General features: G+C 33.9%; 2 protein-coding genes across 2 annotated transcripts in view; both read right to left on the bottom strand.

Moving 5' to 3' along the window:
• Positions 1 to 13,151, bottom strand: part of LOC108738658 (protein timeless homolog) — a 112,842-nt gene extending 99,691 nt beyond the window's left edge. The window contains exons 1-5 of the mRNA XM_018472180.2: positions 12,584 to 13,151; positions 12,311 to 12,491; positions 8,371 to 8,505; positions 7,898 to 8,055; positions 6,855 to 6,956 (exon numbers count right to left, since the gene is read on the bottom strand). Of these exons, the coding sequence (XP_018327682.1) occupies positions 6,855 to 6,956; positions 7,898 to 8,055; positions 8,371 to 8,505; positions 12,311 to 12,491; positions 12,584 to 12,837 (830 nt within the window). The 5' untranslated portion in view covers positions 12,838 to 13,151. The remainder of the gene's footprint in view (positions 1 to 6,854; positions 6,957 to 7,897; positions 8,056 to 8,370; positions 8,506 to 12,310; positions 12,492 to 12,583) is intronic.
• Positions 13,152 to 13,505: 354 nt separating this feature from the next.
• Positions 13,506 to 20,007, bottom strand: part of LOC108738621 (sodium channel protein Nach-like) — a 21,380-nt gene continuing 14,878 nt past the window's right edge. Inside the window, exon 10 of the mRNA XM_018472113.1 lies at positions 13,506 to 13,596. Coding sequence (XP_018327615.1) covers positions 13,506 to 13,596 — 91 coding nt within the window. The remainder of the gene's footprint in view (positions 13,597 to 20,007) is intronic.

Below are 20,007 nucleotides of genomic sequence, written 5' to 3'. Positions count from 1 at the left end.
AAACAGTAAGATATGTCGAAAATGCTGCTTATCGCTCTCCATATTTAAAAGGGCACCAACCAAAAACTACTGCGTAGAATTAATTGGAATTTTTCACACACAAGCCTTGCTATATGAGCTCTCAAAGCATATAAAAATTATACGGCTTAAATGTGAAGTTGGGTCCAAAAGAATACAATTAAATCCCCTGTCGGGAAAAATGACTTTCCGAACAACCCTATATTTAAAAACGAAAATACGTCTTCAGTTCTTATTCATGGAACGTAAAACTGATAAAAAAATGTAATGTTATTACACCATTTTGAAATATTCAACGATCTTAAATTGTTGTAATATATAAACTGTTATGACGATACCGGAAAACCCGACGCCCATAAAAATATAATAAACATAAAAAAATATCACATTTCTCATCCGGGGGATGCTGATACCCTCGTTATCCTAAAGGCCATTTGGAGCATATATTTATAAAAGTTTATATAATAACTTCACCCCTCATTCGATGTTGAAAACCCAGTGACCAAATTTACTCCCATAAGGGGTGGTCAAGTAGAATATTGCTTATTGTTAGTTTAGTAAATTGGTAATTACAAAGCCACCCTTCATCACCATCATCATCATAAGGTTTCCAGCCCGAAGACTCTACATCTACCCCTCTAATTCCTATTTCTACATCTAATATATCTCTAACTAGCCCTTCATACCTGAGAATCTATTTCCCATATTATGAGGTATCCTAATTCAACCACCTTTAAATAAAAATAAACGAATATAGATTTTATTGAATTCAATTTTAATAAATCGTCATCATCATAAGGTCCTCAGTCCTAAGACTGGTTGGACACGTACCTCCACTCTTTCCTATCCTGAGCTAAACATTTCCCTAAAACTAGAACAGCCCACATCCTTAGCTATTTGCGAACAGTAATCTAATCTAGGTCTACCTCTATCCCTCCTAACTCCTGCATCTGCCTCTAATATGTCTCTGACTAGACCTTCATGCATGAGAAGCTGTCCTACCAACCTATTTCGCCTATTTTTATTGACTTCCATAGAGTCCTCTGTTCTCCTATTCTTTCCAATACCTCTTCATTTTTAACCTCCTCTATCCACGGTATCCTCATCATCCGCCCATAACACCACATTTCGAACGCTTCTAACCTTTTCTTTTCCGCCGCTCCCACTGTCCATGTTTCGCAGCCGTACAACGCCGTGCTCCAAACATACACCTTTAACAACCTTTTTCGAATTTCTAAATTAACGGTTCGCGTGCATAGAAGTGACTTCTTTTTATTAAAGGCGACACGACCCTGCGCTATCCTCTGCTTTATATCCCTACTACTCCTTTCATCCTCACTTATCTGACTTCCTAGGTATCTAAAATCAGCCACTTCTTCTAATTTTTCGTCTTCTACCTTTATATTCGCTCTTTCCCTACTTTTTCTTCCCCTGCATACCAGTACTTCAGTTTTACTTTTTGTTACAATTTGTTTATTTAAATCATACTAGCGAATATTTTTCATGATAAAATTGAAGCAGAAAATAATGAATATATGTGTATTTCCTCATTAATAAAACATGTAATATCTTCCTACATATATTAAAAAGTAAAATTTCTTTTTCAGTTATTTGAGTACGAATGGAGAAGAATTTAGTTATAACCACAGCTACAAACCACAAACCATCATCCATGTCTAATATTTATTTTTATTACAAATACTTTGCACTTTTGAATCGGAATAGGTACAGGATTTTTATACAACATTTATTGAATTCCTATGTCAGTTATAACATTTATTACATAATTTTTTTTTTATCGTGATCCGTTAGAGCGTAAGTGAACGTTGAGGGACACGTGCTTTATAATCAATTTTCCCTCGAATTTACCGGAGAATAATTTTGAATAGAAAGTTGCGCGTTGACATTAATTGGTAGCAAAATCGTTTTCGAACCGACGGCAATTTCTGCATGGAATGGAAAATAGCGATCATTAGTTGATTTAAAACTTGTGTCTCAATTAGACCTAACGTGGCCAGATGTCTAGCACCGATAATATGGGGCCGTACCTAATGGGGCATTTTCCAACAGACCGGTTCATTAAAAGGAAAATTTAATGGAACCAACCATCACAAACGCGAATGCATGCATTTACGCTTTATAGCATTTACAATACCAAAAAGAAATTTTACCAATTACTTTTTTTGTATTGAAATTTTAATTTAATACGAAAATACCACATAACGCGGCTAGGTATTAACACGGTACAAAGTGCTGAAGCTTCTCAATTAAGATAGTATTCATACAATATAATTGTGCCTTAACACGGTACAATAACCCTTTTCAGGTACAAAGTTTTAGTAACACAGTTTTTACTTAACACGGTATAGCAAGTGCAGTAAATTCCTTTTTTAACTCGACATTGATATAATATGGTTTTAATTTAACACGATATAATTATTCCACCATCACTTCTCTAACACAGCAAGGTATTAACACGGTACAAAATGTCCGAAAGCTTTCAATTAACATAATATTCATACAATACAGTTGTTACTTAACACGGTACAATAACCACACCTGCCCTTTTCAGGTACAAAGTTTTAGTAACACGGTTTTTACTTAACACGGTATAATTATTCCACCATCATTCTTCTAACACAGCAAGGTATTAACACGGTACAATAAGTCCGAAAGCTTTCAATTAACTTAGTATTCATACAATACAGTTGTTACTTAACACGGTACAATAACCACACCTGCCCTTTTCAGGTACAAAGTTTTAGTAACACAGTTTTTACTTAACACGGTATAGCAAGTGCAGTAAATCCCTTTTTCAACTCCACATTGATATAATATGGTTCTAATATAACACGGTATAACTATTCCAGCATCATTTCTCTAACACAGCAAGGTATTAACACGGTACAAAAAGTCCGAAAGCTTTCAATTAACATAATCTTCATACAATACAGTTGTTACTTAACACGGTACAATAACCACACCTGCCCTTTTCAGGTACAAAGTTTTAGTAACACAGTTTTTACTTAACACGGTATAACAAGTGCAGTTAAAGACCGTTTTTACACCACAATGATATAACATGGTTTTAATATAACACGGTATAACTATTCCAGCATCATTCCTCTAACACGGTACAAAGATTCCTAAAGCTCCCAATTAACATAGTATTCATACAATATTAATCCCTTTCTTAACACCACATTGTTATGATTAGTTTTAATTGCAACATTTTTCCTTTACTGCATTGTATTAACACGGTACAATTGCTAAAGCTCTGAGTTAACATAATATCTGTTCTTTTCTTCTTCTTTCCAACAATACGACTGTGATTAAAAATAACTAAAAATCTACTTAATTAGCTAACTAAACGAGTGTTTCAATCGTGTTAAGTCTTGACAACCAATTTACTTAACGGTTTTGGATTCCACTGTGGTATTTTACTTCAGTTTATATAAACAATTCAGTGGAGTAAATAAAATTCCGCAATACTGTACATGTATATAACACTAATTACAATTCCTTCCGATTTTCTGAACAAAGGAACATCAAACGATATTTATGCCCTCATCGTTTATGACACCCCGGCCGGCATTTTCCGAAACAGTTTCCCAATAACCGCCCCCGTAATAACCTCGAAAGCTAATCGTTCGTGTGTGCGTATATTATATAAAAGATCGAAATATATTCATGCACTATACTATGCCACAAACAAAAGCCAAAAAGTGACTTAGAAATTGTATAATTAAACGGTACCTAATCACTACATAGTACAAAACAAAGTCGCTTTCCCGCTGTCTGTCCCTATGTATGCCTAAATCGTTTAAAAAACTAAACTACGCACCGGATTTTGATGCGGTTTTTCTTAAAAGATAGAGTAATTCAAGAGGAAGGTTTATGTGTATAATACGTGCATAATATAGTAGGGAAACACTGATAATTTTAGAGGTTTCTAATGTGATGTCGTAAATAAACGTATTTTTTGCGCTTACATTGCAAACGCTGGCTGAACCCTACGAGATAGATCAAAATAATGTACTACAATATTGTACATCTTAAAAGGGTCTACAAAAAAGTCCGGATGGTATATGTCTATCTCTTAGGGGTAACCCACAATAACCATTTTTATCCTTTACTTTTTATGAGAAATAATGACTTATTTACGAAGCGATTGTAGGCAATACAGCATTAATTCTTATCCAATTAAGTACCTTAAATACATTGTGCATTTAATATAGATCAATATGGCCCTTTACAGCATGTAATTTAAATGAATATTTTCGAAGATATTACAGATTTAAAATGCAGGGACATAGCGGTTGCGGCGGTACCGGCCGGGAGGCCGGTTTGTATTGTCTAATGACAAAAAAACTGTGAATGTTGTATATAAAGACATTCTGTAGTATATTTAGTATGTTCAGGGGGTATATTTTGAAGATTTCCCCTTTTCGACAATAATCTAAACAAAACAAAAATACATTTAGTATCAGCATTGCACCCGTGCGAAGCTGGGCCGGGTCACTAGTTAAATATAAGAACTGATTTTACATTTTGAAGTAAGGACTGAATTTAATGGTTCATTTCTCCATTTACATCAGGTGATTCAATGTCTAACACAAAGTAGATAGAAATATTAAAATAATGTCGTAGAAAATTGTTGTTTTCCATCCTTCAAAACCCAAATTATACCCAAGTTAAAATTCAAAACGTGACTTTTTTAAAGCCCTTTGTTTGAAGCAAAATCCCATAAATTCCCAGCCGATCCGTTTATCGACACCATCTTTCAAACAAAGCCTTTTGCATTATCGTGTCGTAATTAACATCGCCACAACGAGAACGGTGCCTGGCGAACCACAGCGACACACGAGCTTCCATGACAATGTTCGTATAACATACACACACACACATACATAAGTGCGTATACACACCATCTATGTCTGATAAATACATCGCCCCACGTCCACAAATTATGTGCGTACGAGGGACATCGACAATTTACACCAATAAGCTCAAACAAAGAGCCAAAAGCTCCGACAATATACAAAAAAGCTCTAAATAATGTTTACAAACGCTGCACAGCTCTTAGTGTCCCTACTGAAAGGGAATTGCAACTGTACTTTTATCTGAATCTGTAGAACTCAGTGACAGTTGATAATCTAATAACACGGTACATAAACTGATAAAGCTCATAATTGTAATAGTATTCTTGATACGATACATAACTGCTGTCACAAGCTATAATAAAGCAGTGTTACTTAACACGGTACAACAAGAACAAGTTATTCTTCTTCCCTTTTTTAACACCACGTTCTAATACGGTATACTTGCAGAATCGCTCTAATAACAGGGAATCATATTAAGACATCAGTAGGCACTAAAATTGTTGAGATTCTTAATTGTAATAACACAGTTCTGAGTTAACGTAGCGAATAATTGCAATGATGTGGTATGCGGTATAGGTACACTTAACACGGTACAATAATTAAAAGAAGTGTTTAACACAGCAATCCAACAAGACTTAACACGGTTATTACTTAACACGGTGCAATTATTGTTACAATCTATTTTTAACGCTGCATTCTTATAACACTGCATGTATAAACCATTGTAACAGTGCATCGTTAGCTGTAGTATTGTAAGACTTAACACGGTTATTACTTAACACGGTGCAATAATTGTTGCAATCTACTTTCAACGCTGCATTCTTATAACACTGTATGTATAAGTCATTGTAACAGTGCGTCCTTAGCTGTAGTATTGTAAAACTTAACACGATTATTACTTAACACGGTGCAATAATTGTTGCAATCTACTTTCAACGCTGCATTCTTATAACACTGTATGTATAAACCACTGTAACAGTGCATCCTTAGCTGTAGTCTTGTAAGACTTAACACGATTATTACTTAACACGGTACGATGTTTGTTACAATCTACTTTCAACGCAGCATTCTTATAACACTGTATGTAAAAACCATTGTAACAGTGCGTTCTTTGCTGTAGTATTGTAAGACTTTACACGGTTATTACTTAACACGGTAAGATGATTGTTACAATCTACTTTCAACACTGCATTCTTATCACACTGTATTGTAACAGTGCGTCCTTAGCTATAGTCTTGTAAGACTTAACACGATTTCGATATTACATAGATTCTTGCAACACAACTTCAACACAACAGGGAACTAACTACTCATGTTAAATAAAGATAGATTCTACTGTATCGACAATTTTTAAATTTACCTTTCCCCTTGAAACTTTCGAATGCTATTCACATACATAATGAATGTTATTCGTACGATCTCTTCTGTATCGTCACCCCCACGCTAAGGGACGTTATATTAAAGGATGTTATTTTATTCAAATGTAATTTATTTTGAAGTGCAGAGTTCCATTTTGCGCAGCGTTCAGTCAGGATATGTATGTAATCTCATACGTACGCGGGGATAGCACTGTGGACACCTACAAGGGGTTGGGCGGGTAAGGAGGGGGCTAGTATTCCCGTTTAATTTATCGCGAAGGGATGATCTATCAAAAAGGACCGAAGCTGGAGAGGAAGTTTCGAAGCCAATGTATCGGAACATCGAGGGTGGCTACACCTTTGTTATACGTTAGACTCAAAATGTGTACCAAGCTAATTTTGCGAGGGTGCTGAACAGACAACTTTGTCTGGACTATTATTAGAAAAGGCGGGGGATGTTACAATTCACAATACAATAACCACGGGAGACAGATAAGACGTTTAATTGAAAGTAATTTGCTTGCGTCTTTAAAAATTAATTCGAGCATAAACGTCAACTAAATTTCAGTATTTAAAAAATAAAAAACTATCTTACCTTGCACTGGTGAACTTCTTCATCTTCTGCTGTCGTTGTTGAACTTCTCGATGGCGTATGGCCAACAGTTCTGCTTCGTCCTTAGTTTTTTCGGTTTGACTCCTGGAACAACACACAAAAAATATTTGATAGTTAAAATGAATTACACGTCACTACATAGTATAAAACAAAGTCGCTTTCCCGCTGTCTGTACCTATGTATGCTTCAATCTTTAAAACTACGCAACGGATTTTAATGCGGTTTTTTTTAAAAGATAGAGTGATTCAAGAGGAAGGTTTATATGTACAATACATGCATAATATAGTAGGGAACACTGATAATTTTAGAGGTTTCTAATGTGGTGTCGTAAATAAACAAATTTTTTGCGCTTACATTGCAAACGCTGGCTGAACCCTACGAGATAGATCAAAATAATGTACTACAATATTGTACATCTTAAAAGGGTCTACAAAAAAGTCCGGATGGTATATGTCTATCTCTTAGGGATAACCCACAATAACCATTTTTATCCTTTACTTTTTATGAGAAATAATGACTTATTTACGAAGCGATTGTAGGCAATACAGCATTAATTCTTATCCAATTAAGTACCTTAAATACATTGTGCATTTAATATAGATCAATATGGCCCTTTACAGCATGTAATTTAAATGAATATTTTCGAAGATATTACAGATTTAAAATGGTTGCGATGGTACCGGCCGGGAGGCCGGTTTGTATTGTCTAATGACAAAAAAACTGTGAATGTTGTATATAAAGACATTCTGTAGTATATTTAGTATGTTCAGGGGGTATCTTTTGAAGATTTCCCCTCCTCGATATTAATCTAAACAAAACAAAAATATATTTAGTATCAGCATTGCACGCGTGCGAAGCTGGGGCGGATCGCTAGTTTCTTATAAATAAAGAACAATTTTCAGGAAAACTTCCACTGTATCAACAAAAAAATCGTTTTTGCTATCATACAATGTGAATATCTTAAAGGGCTCTTAAAAGAAGTCGAAATAAAAAAGTTTTGACGGAGAAAGAGGGAATAAACTTACCGTTGAAGAGCAGCTTGAGCCAATTCGGTCGGATTTTGTTCCCTAAGCATAAAATACAACACTTCCATTACATGCATATGATAAAGCTTCTCTGTTCCCGAACAGACGATATAAAGCATGATGTCAATCATCCCGGACTGATGCAGGGCCCATATAACCTGAAATACAAAGTATACGAAAATAAACCTACAAGAAACTTTCCCAATTTTTGTTGGTACGTAAAAATTAACGTAAATTCGGAAAATATTGAAATTTATAATCGGTAGACAGATCGTACTTATTTTAATACAAAAAGAACTAGTTATTTAACTGCACCCAGCAAAGGAACTAAACTGAAAACTTGGAAATGGAAAATATTTTGCAGAAAATTCGTCAGTTACAGACACAACCAGAAAATACTTTTCTGTTTGCTGCAATGTATAAAACTTTCGGAATACTTTTAATCCCTAATAACTTATATGTATGTTACAAACCTGGTCGTGTACATTGGCGTCGTTGTCTGGACGACGTATCCTGTCCAAATCAGAAGGAATGTACAACACATTCCTAATAAGAATCAGGATTCGCTCTATGATCAGGCTGTTTTCATCGCCGCGCTCCGCAATGTCCTGAAAATAACGAAATTTCCTTCGTCAATTTTAATTATTATCAAGCCTTTCTCTATATAACTTATCAAACAAATGTTCCTGGAAGATCGCCTTAATAAAGAATAAACTAAATTAAAATAGATGTACCTATATCATTCGGTACATTCGTATCTACACTCATAGCAGAAATCTTATTAAAGTTTTGCAAGATCTGAAGCACAATATCAAACGTAAAATTAAATTTAATAAAAGAAAAGGCACCGTCTTGCTCTTATGTAGATACTATATTTTTATACAACAATTTTATCAGACCGTGCTTATTGAAAAATCGATTCAAAACAAAAAAAATCTGTCTGAGTTACAAAAAAATCAAAAGAAGTTAAAGAAAGATTCAAAATGTTTTCAAGAATGACAAATTTAGTATCAAATGCATTGAGACTTTAAACTGTTTTAGAACTTAATAACAATAAATTTGAAAAATAAAAAAAGTTTAATGTAAACCTAGAAGGGAGCGAGTTCAATATTGCGTTTTTTTTGGGGAATTTCCCGAAATAATTTATTTATTTAATATTCTGAATGTCTCGTCGCCCCAAGACAGTTCATTAAGTCTTTCGGCTCATTAAGAACGACCAATGAAGTAAAGCGACAGGCAAAGAATCCTAATGAGCGCCTATCACATCGATAGCGATGTATCCCATGTGACGTCCGACCGACGTAAGCCCTTTTTACCCCCAACGACTAATTAAATGTATCAGACGTAAAACTTCGATTTGTGAAAGTCCAACGCAAAAGTTCTAAATTAAACAGAAAAATTTACCCCAATTGTTAAAAATCTTTTATCGTATTTAGGCTTAAATAATTTGCGTCAGTCTTACAATTCATTTGCTTCCCATTTCACCTGTTTTAATAGCCATTGCTTTTTATTTTATTGTTTCTTCTTCTAAAAAGAGATTTAATTAATTAAGTTAAAATGCTTTCCGGCTTCAATAGATGGGGCGCATCTTTCCACCTCTAGTTTGATAAGAAATTTTGTATCTAATGCAAACTAATATTACAATCTAGTTTCAACGCTTCATTCTTATAACCCTGTAAGTAGAAACCATTGTAACAGTGCGTTTTTAGCTGTAGTCTTGTAAGACTTAACACGATTATTACTTAACACGGTGCAATGATTGTTAAAATCTACTTTTAACGCTACATACTTATAACACTATATGTAGAAACCATTGTATCAGTGCATCCTTAGCTGTAGTCTTGTATGACTTAACACGGTTATTACTTAACACGGTGCAGTAATTGTTACAATCTACTTTCAACCCTGCATTATTATCACACTGTATGTATAAACCATTGTAACAGTGCATCCTTAGCTGTAGTCTTGTATGACTTAACACGGTTATTACTTAACACGGTGCAATAATTGTAACAATCTACTTTCAACGCTACATTCTTATAACACTGTATGTATAAAGCATTGTAACAGGTCGTCCTTAGCTGTAGTCTTGTAAGACTTAACACGGTTATTACTTAACACGGTGCAATAATTGTAACAATCTACTTTCAACGCTGCATTCTTATAACAATGTATGTATAAACCATTGTAAGAGTGCGCCCTTAGCTGTAGTCTTGTAAGACTTAACACGGTTATTACTTAACACGGTGCAATAATTGTAACAATCTACTTTCAACGCTGCATTCTTATAACAATGTATGTATAAACCATTGTAAGAGTGCGCCCTTAGCTGTAGTCTTGTAAGACTTAACACGGTTATTACTTAACACGGTGCAATAATTGTAACAATCTACTTTCAACGCTGCATTCTTATAACAATGTATGTATAAACCATTGTAAGAGTGCGCCCTTAGCTGTAGTCTTGTAAGACTTAACACGGTTATTACTTAACACGGTGCAATAATTGTAACAATCTACTTTCAACGCTGCATTCTTATAACAATGTATGTATAAACCATTGTAAGAGTGCGCCCTTAGCTGTAGTCTTGTAAGACTTAACACGGTTATTACTTAACACGGTGCAATAATTGTAACAATCTACTTTCAACGCTGCATTCTTATAACAATGTATGTATAAACCATTGTAAGAGTGCGCCCTTAGCTGTAGTCTTGTAAGACTTAACACGGTTATTACTTAACACGGTGCAATAATTGTAACAATCTACTTTCAACGCTGCATTCTTATAACAATGTATGTATAAACCATTGTAAGAGTGCGCCCTTAGCTGTAGTCTTGTAAGACTTAACACGGTTATTACTTAACACGGTGCAATAATTGTAACAATCTACTTTCAACGCTGCATTCTTATAACAATGTATGTATAAACCATTGTAAGAGTGCGCCCTTAGCTGTAGTCTTGTAAGACTTAACACGGTTATTACTTAACACGGTGCAATAATTGTTACAACCTACTTTCAACGCTGCATTCTTATAACACTGTATGTATAAACCATTGTAACAGTGCGCCCTTAGCCGTAGTCTTGTAAGACTTAACACGGTTCTCACTTAACACGGTACAATAATTGTTACAATCTACTTTAGGTTTTAGCAATTTACGTCAATCTAACAAAGATAATTCTCATTTGTTTTCTATTTCACCTGTTTTAAGAGCCATTGTTTTTTATTTTATTTGTTTCTTCTTCTAAAAAGAGATTTAATTAATTAAGGTAAATGCTTTCCGGCTTCAATAGATGGGGTGCGCCTTTCCACCTCTAGTTTGATAAGAAATTTTGTAATGCAAACTTGTCGGCAATATTTAAAAGCTAATTGGATGTGCGCTACAAAGTTTTCGCATACTTAAATCTTTTAACGAAAGAGTGCCTCGAATGTCCCAGTTACATAATAATTATTGTGCAGGGTCGCATAAAACGACGAGCTCCCGTAATTTGAAATTAGCGGTTAATTTTATAGGAAACTGTGACCCATTTCCGCTTAGCATCAGAACAGTTTCAAATTTACGATTCTAACTTGTTCAAACAAAAATGTATGTATCATATTGTTTTCTACGTAATTTCATTTAGTGATGAAACGATTATTGCATATTGATTACAATTATTTCTGTTTTTTAATAATATATGCTATTGCCGATTAAAGAGCATATATTTAATACCATAAAGTGATAACTAATAGTAAGAGAATTAAAAAACTTAAAATAATCGCGAGATTATTGCATTCCCTCTATTACAATCGAGTCGACGACTGAGCGGGGAAGTCCCTAAAACATCAAGCCAGGCGAAGTAGCGTTCGGATACACGTGAACAAAACATTAACATTACGCACATTTACGAAGTATGTTAAATTAACAATAGGAATTAATTCCTTTGAAAATAAAAGTCATAAACAATCACTATATAATTGCAATGATTACGAATGATAGTGAAATGTCCAAAATCGTCGATTACGATTAATCATCACTAATTTCATTAACCTTGTAATAACGATTATACCGCTGGATTAATTATATTTTATACTTTTCTGTAACGGTAATTACACCCCCCAGAAAAGTCTTGTAACTACGTAATTATTATACTCATTTTAAGTAATTAATAACGCGAATTAAAGTAGAAAATTTGTACTAATTTAGGCTGTTTTCAATTATTAAACCCATTATATAATTAAAATTTACTAATATTGAAACTAATAAAATAAAAAAGTTAGTAAGTAAACAAATAAAAGAGAGAAAATAACTGTTAGTAACACATATAATTAAAAAAAATTACATATCAGTTATGTTGTATTTCAAAAAAAAAATTGTACTATTAAAATTTAACAATTCAAAGTAAAAAACAAATAAATAAAATTCTTTCACATACAATGTCAAGAACAGAAGTCAATTTCTTGGAAAGTACAGCCCATATCTTTTCATCTGCAAAAGCTTGCTTGTAGATCTGCAAATGATCCTCAATTTGAAGGTAGTAGTTTCTAGCAGTCTTTTCTTTCGGTGCTTCTTCATTCCACAAGACCAATGCAGGGGTAGTTAAATTGACCAACAATCTATAAATACATTAAAAATACATTAATGCCATAAAACTGATGCATGGAAACATGTAATATAAGAAAAATTATAGAATTATGGAATAGCTTACCTCAAAACAACATCAAACAGCTCTGTATTGTCAAAGTGGTTCTTGATGAGGGGTAGTAAATCAGTCTCAAGAATATTAGCATCACCAAAGAACCTACGTATTTCATGGGTATCATCGTCCCTTCTCAAGTATCTAATGATGTCTTTGACAGTCTCTAATGTATTATCATCAGTGTAATACTTTTGGGAATCAGCATCAAAGTACCCTATTGCATTACATGTGGCTGCAAGCTCAGCTTGAAGTAATGAAGACATTTTAATGTTCAGTCAGTTCTTAACAATTTACACTGATTAAAATTTCACAAACTCCACAAAAGCCGCACTTTTAGTCAGAATACACACAAATACCGCCAGAGATTACCAAATAATTAAGATTAACGAACCAACTTCTTAGACTCATTTAAACTTTGTCTAAATTCGTTGCAATCGTATCAGTGAAATGAAAGTTCATTTTTATAAAAAAGAACAGATAAATTCTAAACGAAATATTCCGCCACGACCGCCAAAACCCGCTTTAATACAACGAAAATCACCGATCGAAGGTAATCGAAATAACGATCGAAAGTCAGGTTATGTTACATATGACGTTTAAGCATTAGAACTATTCCTTTAAACCGGTAGTAGTTCCAAAGTTTCACAGAAAAATTTGATATACAGAGTGATTAAACTTTTAACGCCACATTTGAATTAATAATTAGAAATTAATCTTGAACTGCTAGAAAGAAATTATAAGATACAGTGACATTATAATGTAGCTAAATTGTAGGTGCACTTGTAAATTTGTTTATTTAAATAATATTTAGTAAAATATATAAGAAAATTGATGTTAATATGTTTAATATGTATTATTTAACACCCTCATGCACCCCAATCTTGAATTCGAGCAGTAGATTGAAATTTAATCGGTTCTTCCTGAATTCGATTTAGTTAACTAGCTGGATCCATTTAGCGCCGACTTTCTCTCCCCCAATCAGTGCAAATCCCATTTCCTCCCTCCACTCCTTCCACCATGTCCTAAAGAAATTAGGCGAATCCTAATAAAAAGTCAATTTCCGCAACAATATTTGATATCAATGAGTTACGCCGCGGGCATGGCCCTTATCTCCTTCGTCCAGAGGAGGAACCCTTTTCAAAAGAATTGACAGCAGTCAATTCTGCGAGACGCTAAAGCCATCAAATTTATTCAATTGCAGTCGCACTGCCACGACTTTTAGAAGTGAAAGCGTAAAAGCAGTCAAATTTATTATCTTCAGTTTATTTCCGCAATAAAATGAATGGAAATTGGTAAAAGGGAATCTATCTTTTCTTCCAAAGCCATTGACGCGTTATTTTTCCAGTTACCGGGGAGACTAAACCGTCAAAGTCAAAAAGTTTATACTATTGTTGTAAATAAACAACTAAACAGCGAAGTTTCACTAAAAAAAATTAGATTAGGTAGCTAAAGGAGTACAGAAACAAAAATTTCGTCAACTTCTTGACATCCCTTAATAATTATAAGTGAAATAAGTAAAAGTGTGCTAGAGCCGGTTCACATGAGAGTTAATGAGATAATCCATCATATAAGAACCTGGATACAGAGAGTGGTTTTCAGATTTCACGAAAACATAGAGCACTTGCACTCGCGATAATTTATCACGTCTCACTACAAAGTCACTAGGTGCAATAAATAATCATGTTTAACGATAAAAAGCTGTGATATAACTGAAGGGAGTTGGAGGTTTCTTTCACCGAAGTAAACATTCTATAATACAACACAGAAAAATATTAAAATTAAGAACTTCAGTAATTTATCCTTTGTTGTATACATTTTACCAAGAATAATGCCTATAAACTACCTATTTGGCATCGCACTCGAAAACCGTTGACATCATGAGATTCTACGCACATTTTTACATAAACATCACCCCTTAAAGCTTAATAGATACCTTTCATCTCCGAATAATTTCACGAGCGCCTTTTTAAGTCTAAATTATTTTACACATTTTAACAAAAGGATGCCGGAAACTACTTATTTGACATCGCACTCGAAAACCGTTGACACCGTGAGATTCTACGTACTTTTTTACATAATCATCACCCCTTAAAGCTTAATTGATACTTTTCATCTCCGAATAATTTCACGAGCGCCTTTTTAAGTCTAAATTATTTTACATATTTCAACAAAAGGATGCCGGAAACTACCTATTTGACATCGCACTCGAAAACTATTGACACCATGAGATTCTACGTACTTTTTTACATAATCATCACCCCTTAAAGCTTAATAGAAAATTTTCATCTCCGAATAAATTCGTGAGCGCCTTTTTAAGTCTAAATTATTTTACATATTTCAACAAAAGGATGCCGGAAACTACCTATTTGACATCGCACTCGAAAACTATTGACACCATGAGATTCTACGTACTTTTTTACATAATCATCACCCCTTAAAGCTTAATAGATACTTTTCATCTCCGAATAATTTCACGAGCGCCTTTTTAAGTCTAANGAAATTTACATTTCCTGGAAGGTGTTTTGTAAATTTTAATAAAAATTTTAAAAACTATACACAGATATTACTTTATTCATAATATAGTGTATATTTGTGGTTCTGTCTGTGGAATTTACTGTATCTCGACATATTGTCTATTTATAAACGCAAGTTCGGGCGAAAACTTGGAGCAACTGGGAATACGTACCCGTAATTCCTGAATACCAAATTTCATGTGGCAATTGACACCGAAACTAAACTACATTTTCCTTAAAATTATCACAAGATACACCCTTATATGTCAAGTGTAAAAAGTTTTACAACGCAGTCAAAGCATTTCTTCAAAAATATGTCGAAATTTTTGTAGGTTTATAAACTTTTAATGGTTCATAAACAAATGTTGACGTGGCGTGAATAACACGATCAGAAATTGATCGGGTATTAAAGGCTGGAAATTGGTATTTTTTATGGGAAATAATTCTGCTGTTTATTGAAAGTTTATCTTTTAATATCACGCCTTCTCGTTTAACATTAGATACATACTAAGAAATACAATTTTTGAAAAAATAACTGTTGTATTATGTCCTAAAGAAACTGATTGATTTAATATAAAAATTGCAGCGTTTGTCCCATTTCACACAAAGTAGGTGTCTATCTATCAATTTATCGAAATAGCTTATTAGATTTTGAACTATGTTTAAAATATTTTATATATTCTTTAACAAATACAATGCTTGATATCGCTCTTAAAAACCTTTGATACATTTTTTTTAACAGCATATTCATTAAGCACAATTTTGAGAGGAGCCACTAATCTAGATAAATTGATTGTATAATTGATAAGGGAACCACAAGCTTCGTTAGTATATCTACGCTAAATATGTAGATTGTTGGATTTGTATTCAATTAAAAAGAAAACCGAATGTGTTATCACACAAATACTGATAAAAATATATATATATATAAAGAGAAACGCAGAAAACCGAGTATATGATAGGGGTTTGAGGGTTGACAATGACAAGAGTTATAAAGGATGTTGAATACGAATTCACAAGCCAGGAGCCAGCCAGCCAGCTATCATCGGCTCCGTCTGTTGCCTGCCAATGTACGATAAGAAGATATGATTAACTTTCCAACCCTCTGTTGTACTTACAACACACCACCCCCGTCTGTATTGAAACTTAACTGATGTCGACTTCAACCAAAATTCCTTTTTTCATCGCCACAATCGTCACGTCAATACCAACAGGGCGGAACTCCGATATCAAACGGATGTCGAACGGATAATAATGTTTTTTAAGGGAATTTTTCTTTCTAAATGTACAGGATAATTAATTGATAATAATACATACAATATGATCAATAAAAATTTAAGAATCTCTCGTTGAAAATCCGGCAACCAAGAATTAAAATGGTTAATTGTCTAAATGACTTCTGTAGTTGTAGTAATTAACTGAAAGTCATCCAGAACGAAGAAATGACCCATTAACTGTAGTGGTTTTGCTCTATATTAAATACATACATACAAAAATGTTATGTAACCAAATACTCCCGAATTTCCAGGCAGTATCTACTTTTAGAACATCGTATTTTCATAGAGAAATAAATGGCTATCTGGCTGTTTGTTGTAACATATTTAGGGGTGAATAAGGACAAGAGGGTAACGATTGGGCAGCAAGATATGATCGCGACGTACCGTGTACATAAATCAGCCAACTTAGTTGAGAAGTTCGTCGACACATCTCTCAGCAAGTTGTTCACTCTCCGCTAATATATCACATCACAACCCCATCATCCTTAGTCTATCAAACTTGAAAGTAATCCCACACTGTAATAAATAAACGCTTCATCAACGTCCTTCTTAGACGCCTGGAGCTACAAATATAATATTATACGACAAAGCAAACAGAATCACCATGGAAATACAAAGGAAAATCATATACAAAGAATACATGGCAATCCAACGTTTTTTATCAGTTGTATTTCATTAACAATTGGGAACATGTACCAAAGTACCGTGTGCCAAACTGAAGGTCTGAGAATTCTACATTCATTGAAATAGACCGCGGGACGATAGGTCCACGGCTCATGAGCGCATAAGCGCATAAGAAAGATTTGTATTTATGGATCCATGATTTGTACTGCTCTTAATTGGTTGGTTCTACATATGTCTTTTCTGTTCGATGACGGGATACCTATCAATAAAAATGATGAGCTTCATTTAAGTAAATTAAACTCGAAGTTCACAAGCAGTGGAATAAGCCTGAAAAGGGTGTTTTTGCGCTTCGTAAATGTGTGAAACGTTCTCTAACAAAGTGACATTTAATAAACATCAGTTACTCATTACAGTCTGACTCGAGATTACGTTCCAAGACATCGGGAAGCGTTGCTGTCCGTCGCCTTGAAGGATATTGATGAAAATGGCTGACGAAAGACACAACCATTACTGAAATCCTTCCAGCTCGAATAGCATATTCTCCAGATGCTCCTGGCTGAAATTAAATACAAAGCAAATATTTGCTCTATAATAATACAGCCACGCAGTCAAGGCTCTATTTCGTTAGCGTTTTATACAAAATAAATGGTGTAAAGTATTCCTTCTTTTAATGAGTAGCAGACTACAACAAGCAATGGCCTCAACAAACTCTCTCCTAAATTACCTACAAAAATGAAACTAAAATTAAGATAAATCGCAAACTCATTATGATAATGAAACAGAAACCTAAACTCAGCAATGTTAAATCTTAAACCCAGAACAGGTTGTTGAAATACAGATACAATAATCCTTGAACTATTGTATTTTCAGAAAACATGTCTAATAACGGAAATGGGTCAACAAGAAACTTGCCTTCAACGTTTTTGAGTATTTGTATTGTACCTTTTTTTTCATCCATTCGTCAAGTTTTATTCAAAATGAAACTGCTACTTGAGGACGCTTATCTCCGCGCACAGATGGTTGGTGCATAGCACGCGAAGAAATTTAAAATAGCCATTAGTCCTGCTTGATTTAATTACTGTTCTCTTTTGTTCCCTCTTTACTTTTCACCAAATTAATTCTTTACGATTTAGGAGCATGTTTGAAGTAAGTTTAAAACGAATTTCTTACCTCTTCAGTTTCCAAAAACCGAACGTTTCCATTTATACAGTTTTGAGTTTGCGTAGGTAGCAGTTTACTTATAACAACCCCCAATAACTATGCTCCAAAAGCAATTACGTATTAATTTACCTTCACTAACCGAATAATATACGATATGTATGTATAGACATCGTAATAACTACGATGCCGTGGCTCCATATTAGTTATCAAGGCAAGTATGTAAGTACTACATAAGTAGTTTTGGATTATATCACAGTAATAACGACTAACACAGCTTCAATAAATGAAGAAAAAGAAAAGTTGTAATATTGGTACTTCTTAGTAATGTAGAAAACATGATCACAACAAGTATACTACGAATATTTCTGCCTTCAGTGATCTCAAATATAAAAGTTTATCATTAATAAAAGATCTTGAATTAAAAGTTAGAGTATAAAAGTTAGGTAAATTTCTGGAAATCCTGTCCGTTCCAGAAAAAAAGTTGTTGGAGATCCTTTATCATGAAGTTATTAATCTTCGATTCATTTATATCCAAATGCGTCAATCTATTATTACTTCACCATTTACGTTATGTAATATCAAAGTTTTAATAATTCCTTGTTCCTTTATTGGAAAATTTTGTTGATAAATCAAAAATACAGTAAACTAAAATAAGAAACTTATTTTCCTTATTAGGAAATTACCTTTTCTGTTCAATTTTAGCTTTAGATTTGTGTACAGTGACAAATAATTAAACTCAGAGAAAAAAGTGCACGTTGAAAATATTCTTTCATCAGTTTTTGTGCTTACTAGAATGGTTCCATTAGTTTCCGTATAGACTTGTCAAAATAGTTTTGTAAAATTGACCATCGATACTTTCGAAGCAGAATAATCGTTTTCAATGGGCATCCGTTTTATTAACCCTGTTCCGATTATACGGTATATATTTCGAAAATGTCACGTTCAAAAAACCACTGTAGCGACTAAATAGGCTTAATTTTATCACCGCAACCTCGAATTTAATATTGATCTTCATTAATGACAAAGGAAAATTACAAACGAAACGTAATATTGATTTTCAACCGGACTGGATTAACTGCATTGTTTCGCTATCTATAATGTTAATCTTACCAACATTAACAGGGTTTTATCGCTATCATATGCGTGCACAGAATTGTATTTTTGCTGTTATGTTAATGATAAAAGTAAAAAGAATTTTGCTTCCGGTTTATCTAATATTTAATAAAGCTTCGTTAGTCTTTTCCTGTGGTGTGGTGTTCCCCTTCCGGGTGGAAATTATTAAAAAGTTAGGGCTTAAGATATTTTCCAGACGAATACGCGGTTACTTAGTGTTCTGGCTCCGAACAAATTAACATTCACCGTTGGATTTATAGCGTAATCCATAAATTAATTTGAATACACTTAATCTTAATTTAGGATTGAAACATTTTACTGGGGGGATGTCGACCGCGTCTGCGGAAATTGTAGCAGGCAACAGATGTAGGCACTTAAACTAAATGACAACGACGAATCCAGAATCCTCAGTGGTATTGGCAGCGATAGTTAATTTCGCCGTCAGGATATCGGTGAAAAGTTTCTTATACAATTGTGCGAATCAGCAGCTGTTACCGCAACATGTATCGGATGTTACCAAAATTTAGTTTTGAATTCCAAGTGCTTGGGACACTGAAGAACCCTGGACAAAAATTTTCAGTCTCTCAGAGTCTTTCAGCGTCTTTCACAGTGTCTCAGTCATTGCCTAGGTGTTTTTATGGATCTCTCACAGTCTCTGTATGAGAGACTCGAACGATAAAATTGTTAATTCAGAGATTCGAGTCTCTCACAGAGAGACTGAATGAATAAAACTGAAAAATTGGGA

Source organism: Agrilus planipennis, unplaced genomic scaffold (genome assembly GCF_000699045.2).
Source record: "Agrilus planipennis isolate EAB-ADULT unplaced genomic scaffold, Apla_2.0 scaffold135, whole genome shotgun sequence".
NCBI lineage: Eukaryota > Metazoa > Arthropoda > Insecta > Coleoptera > Buprestidae > Agrilus > Agrilus planipennis.
The sequence above is the reverse complement of the archived record's forward strand: the minus strand, read 5'-3'. Positions and strand labels throughout refer to the sequence as shown.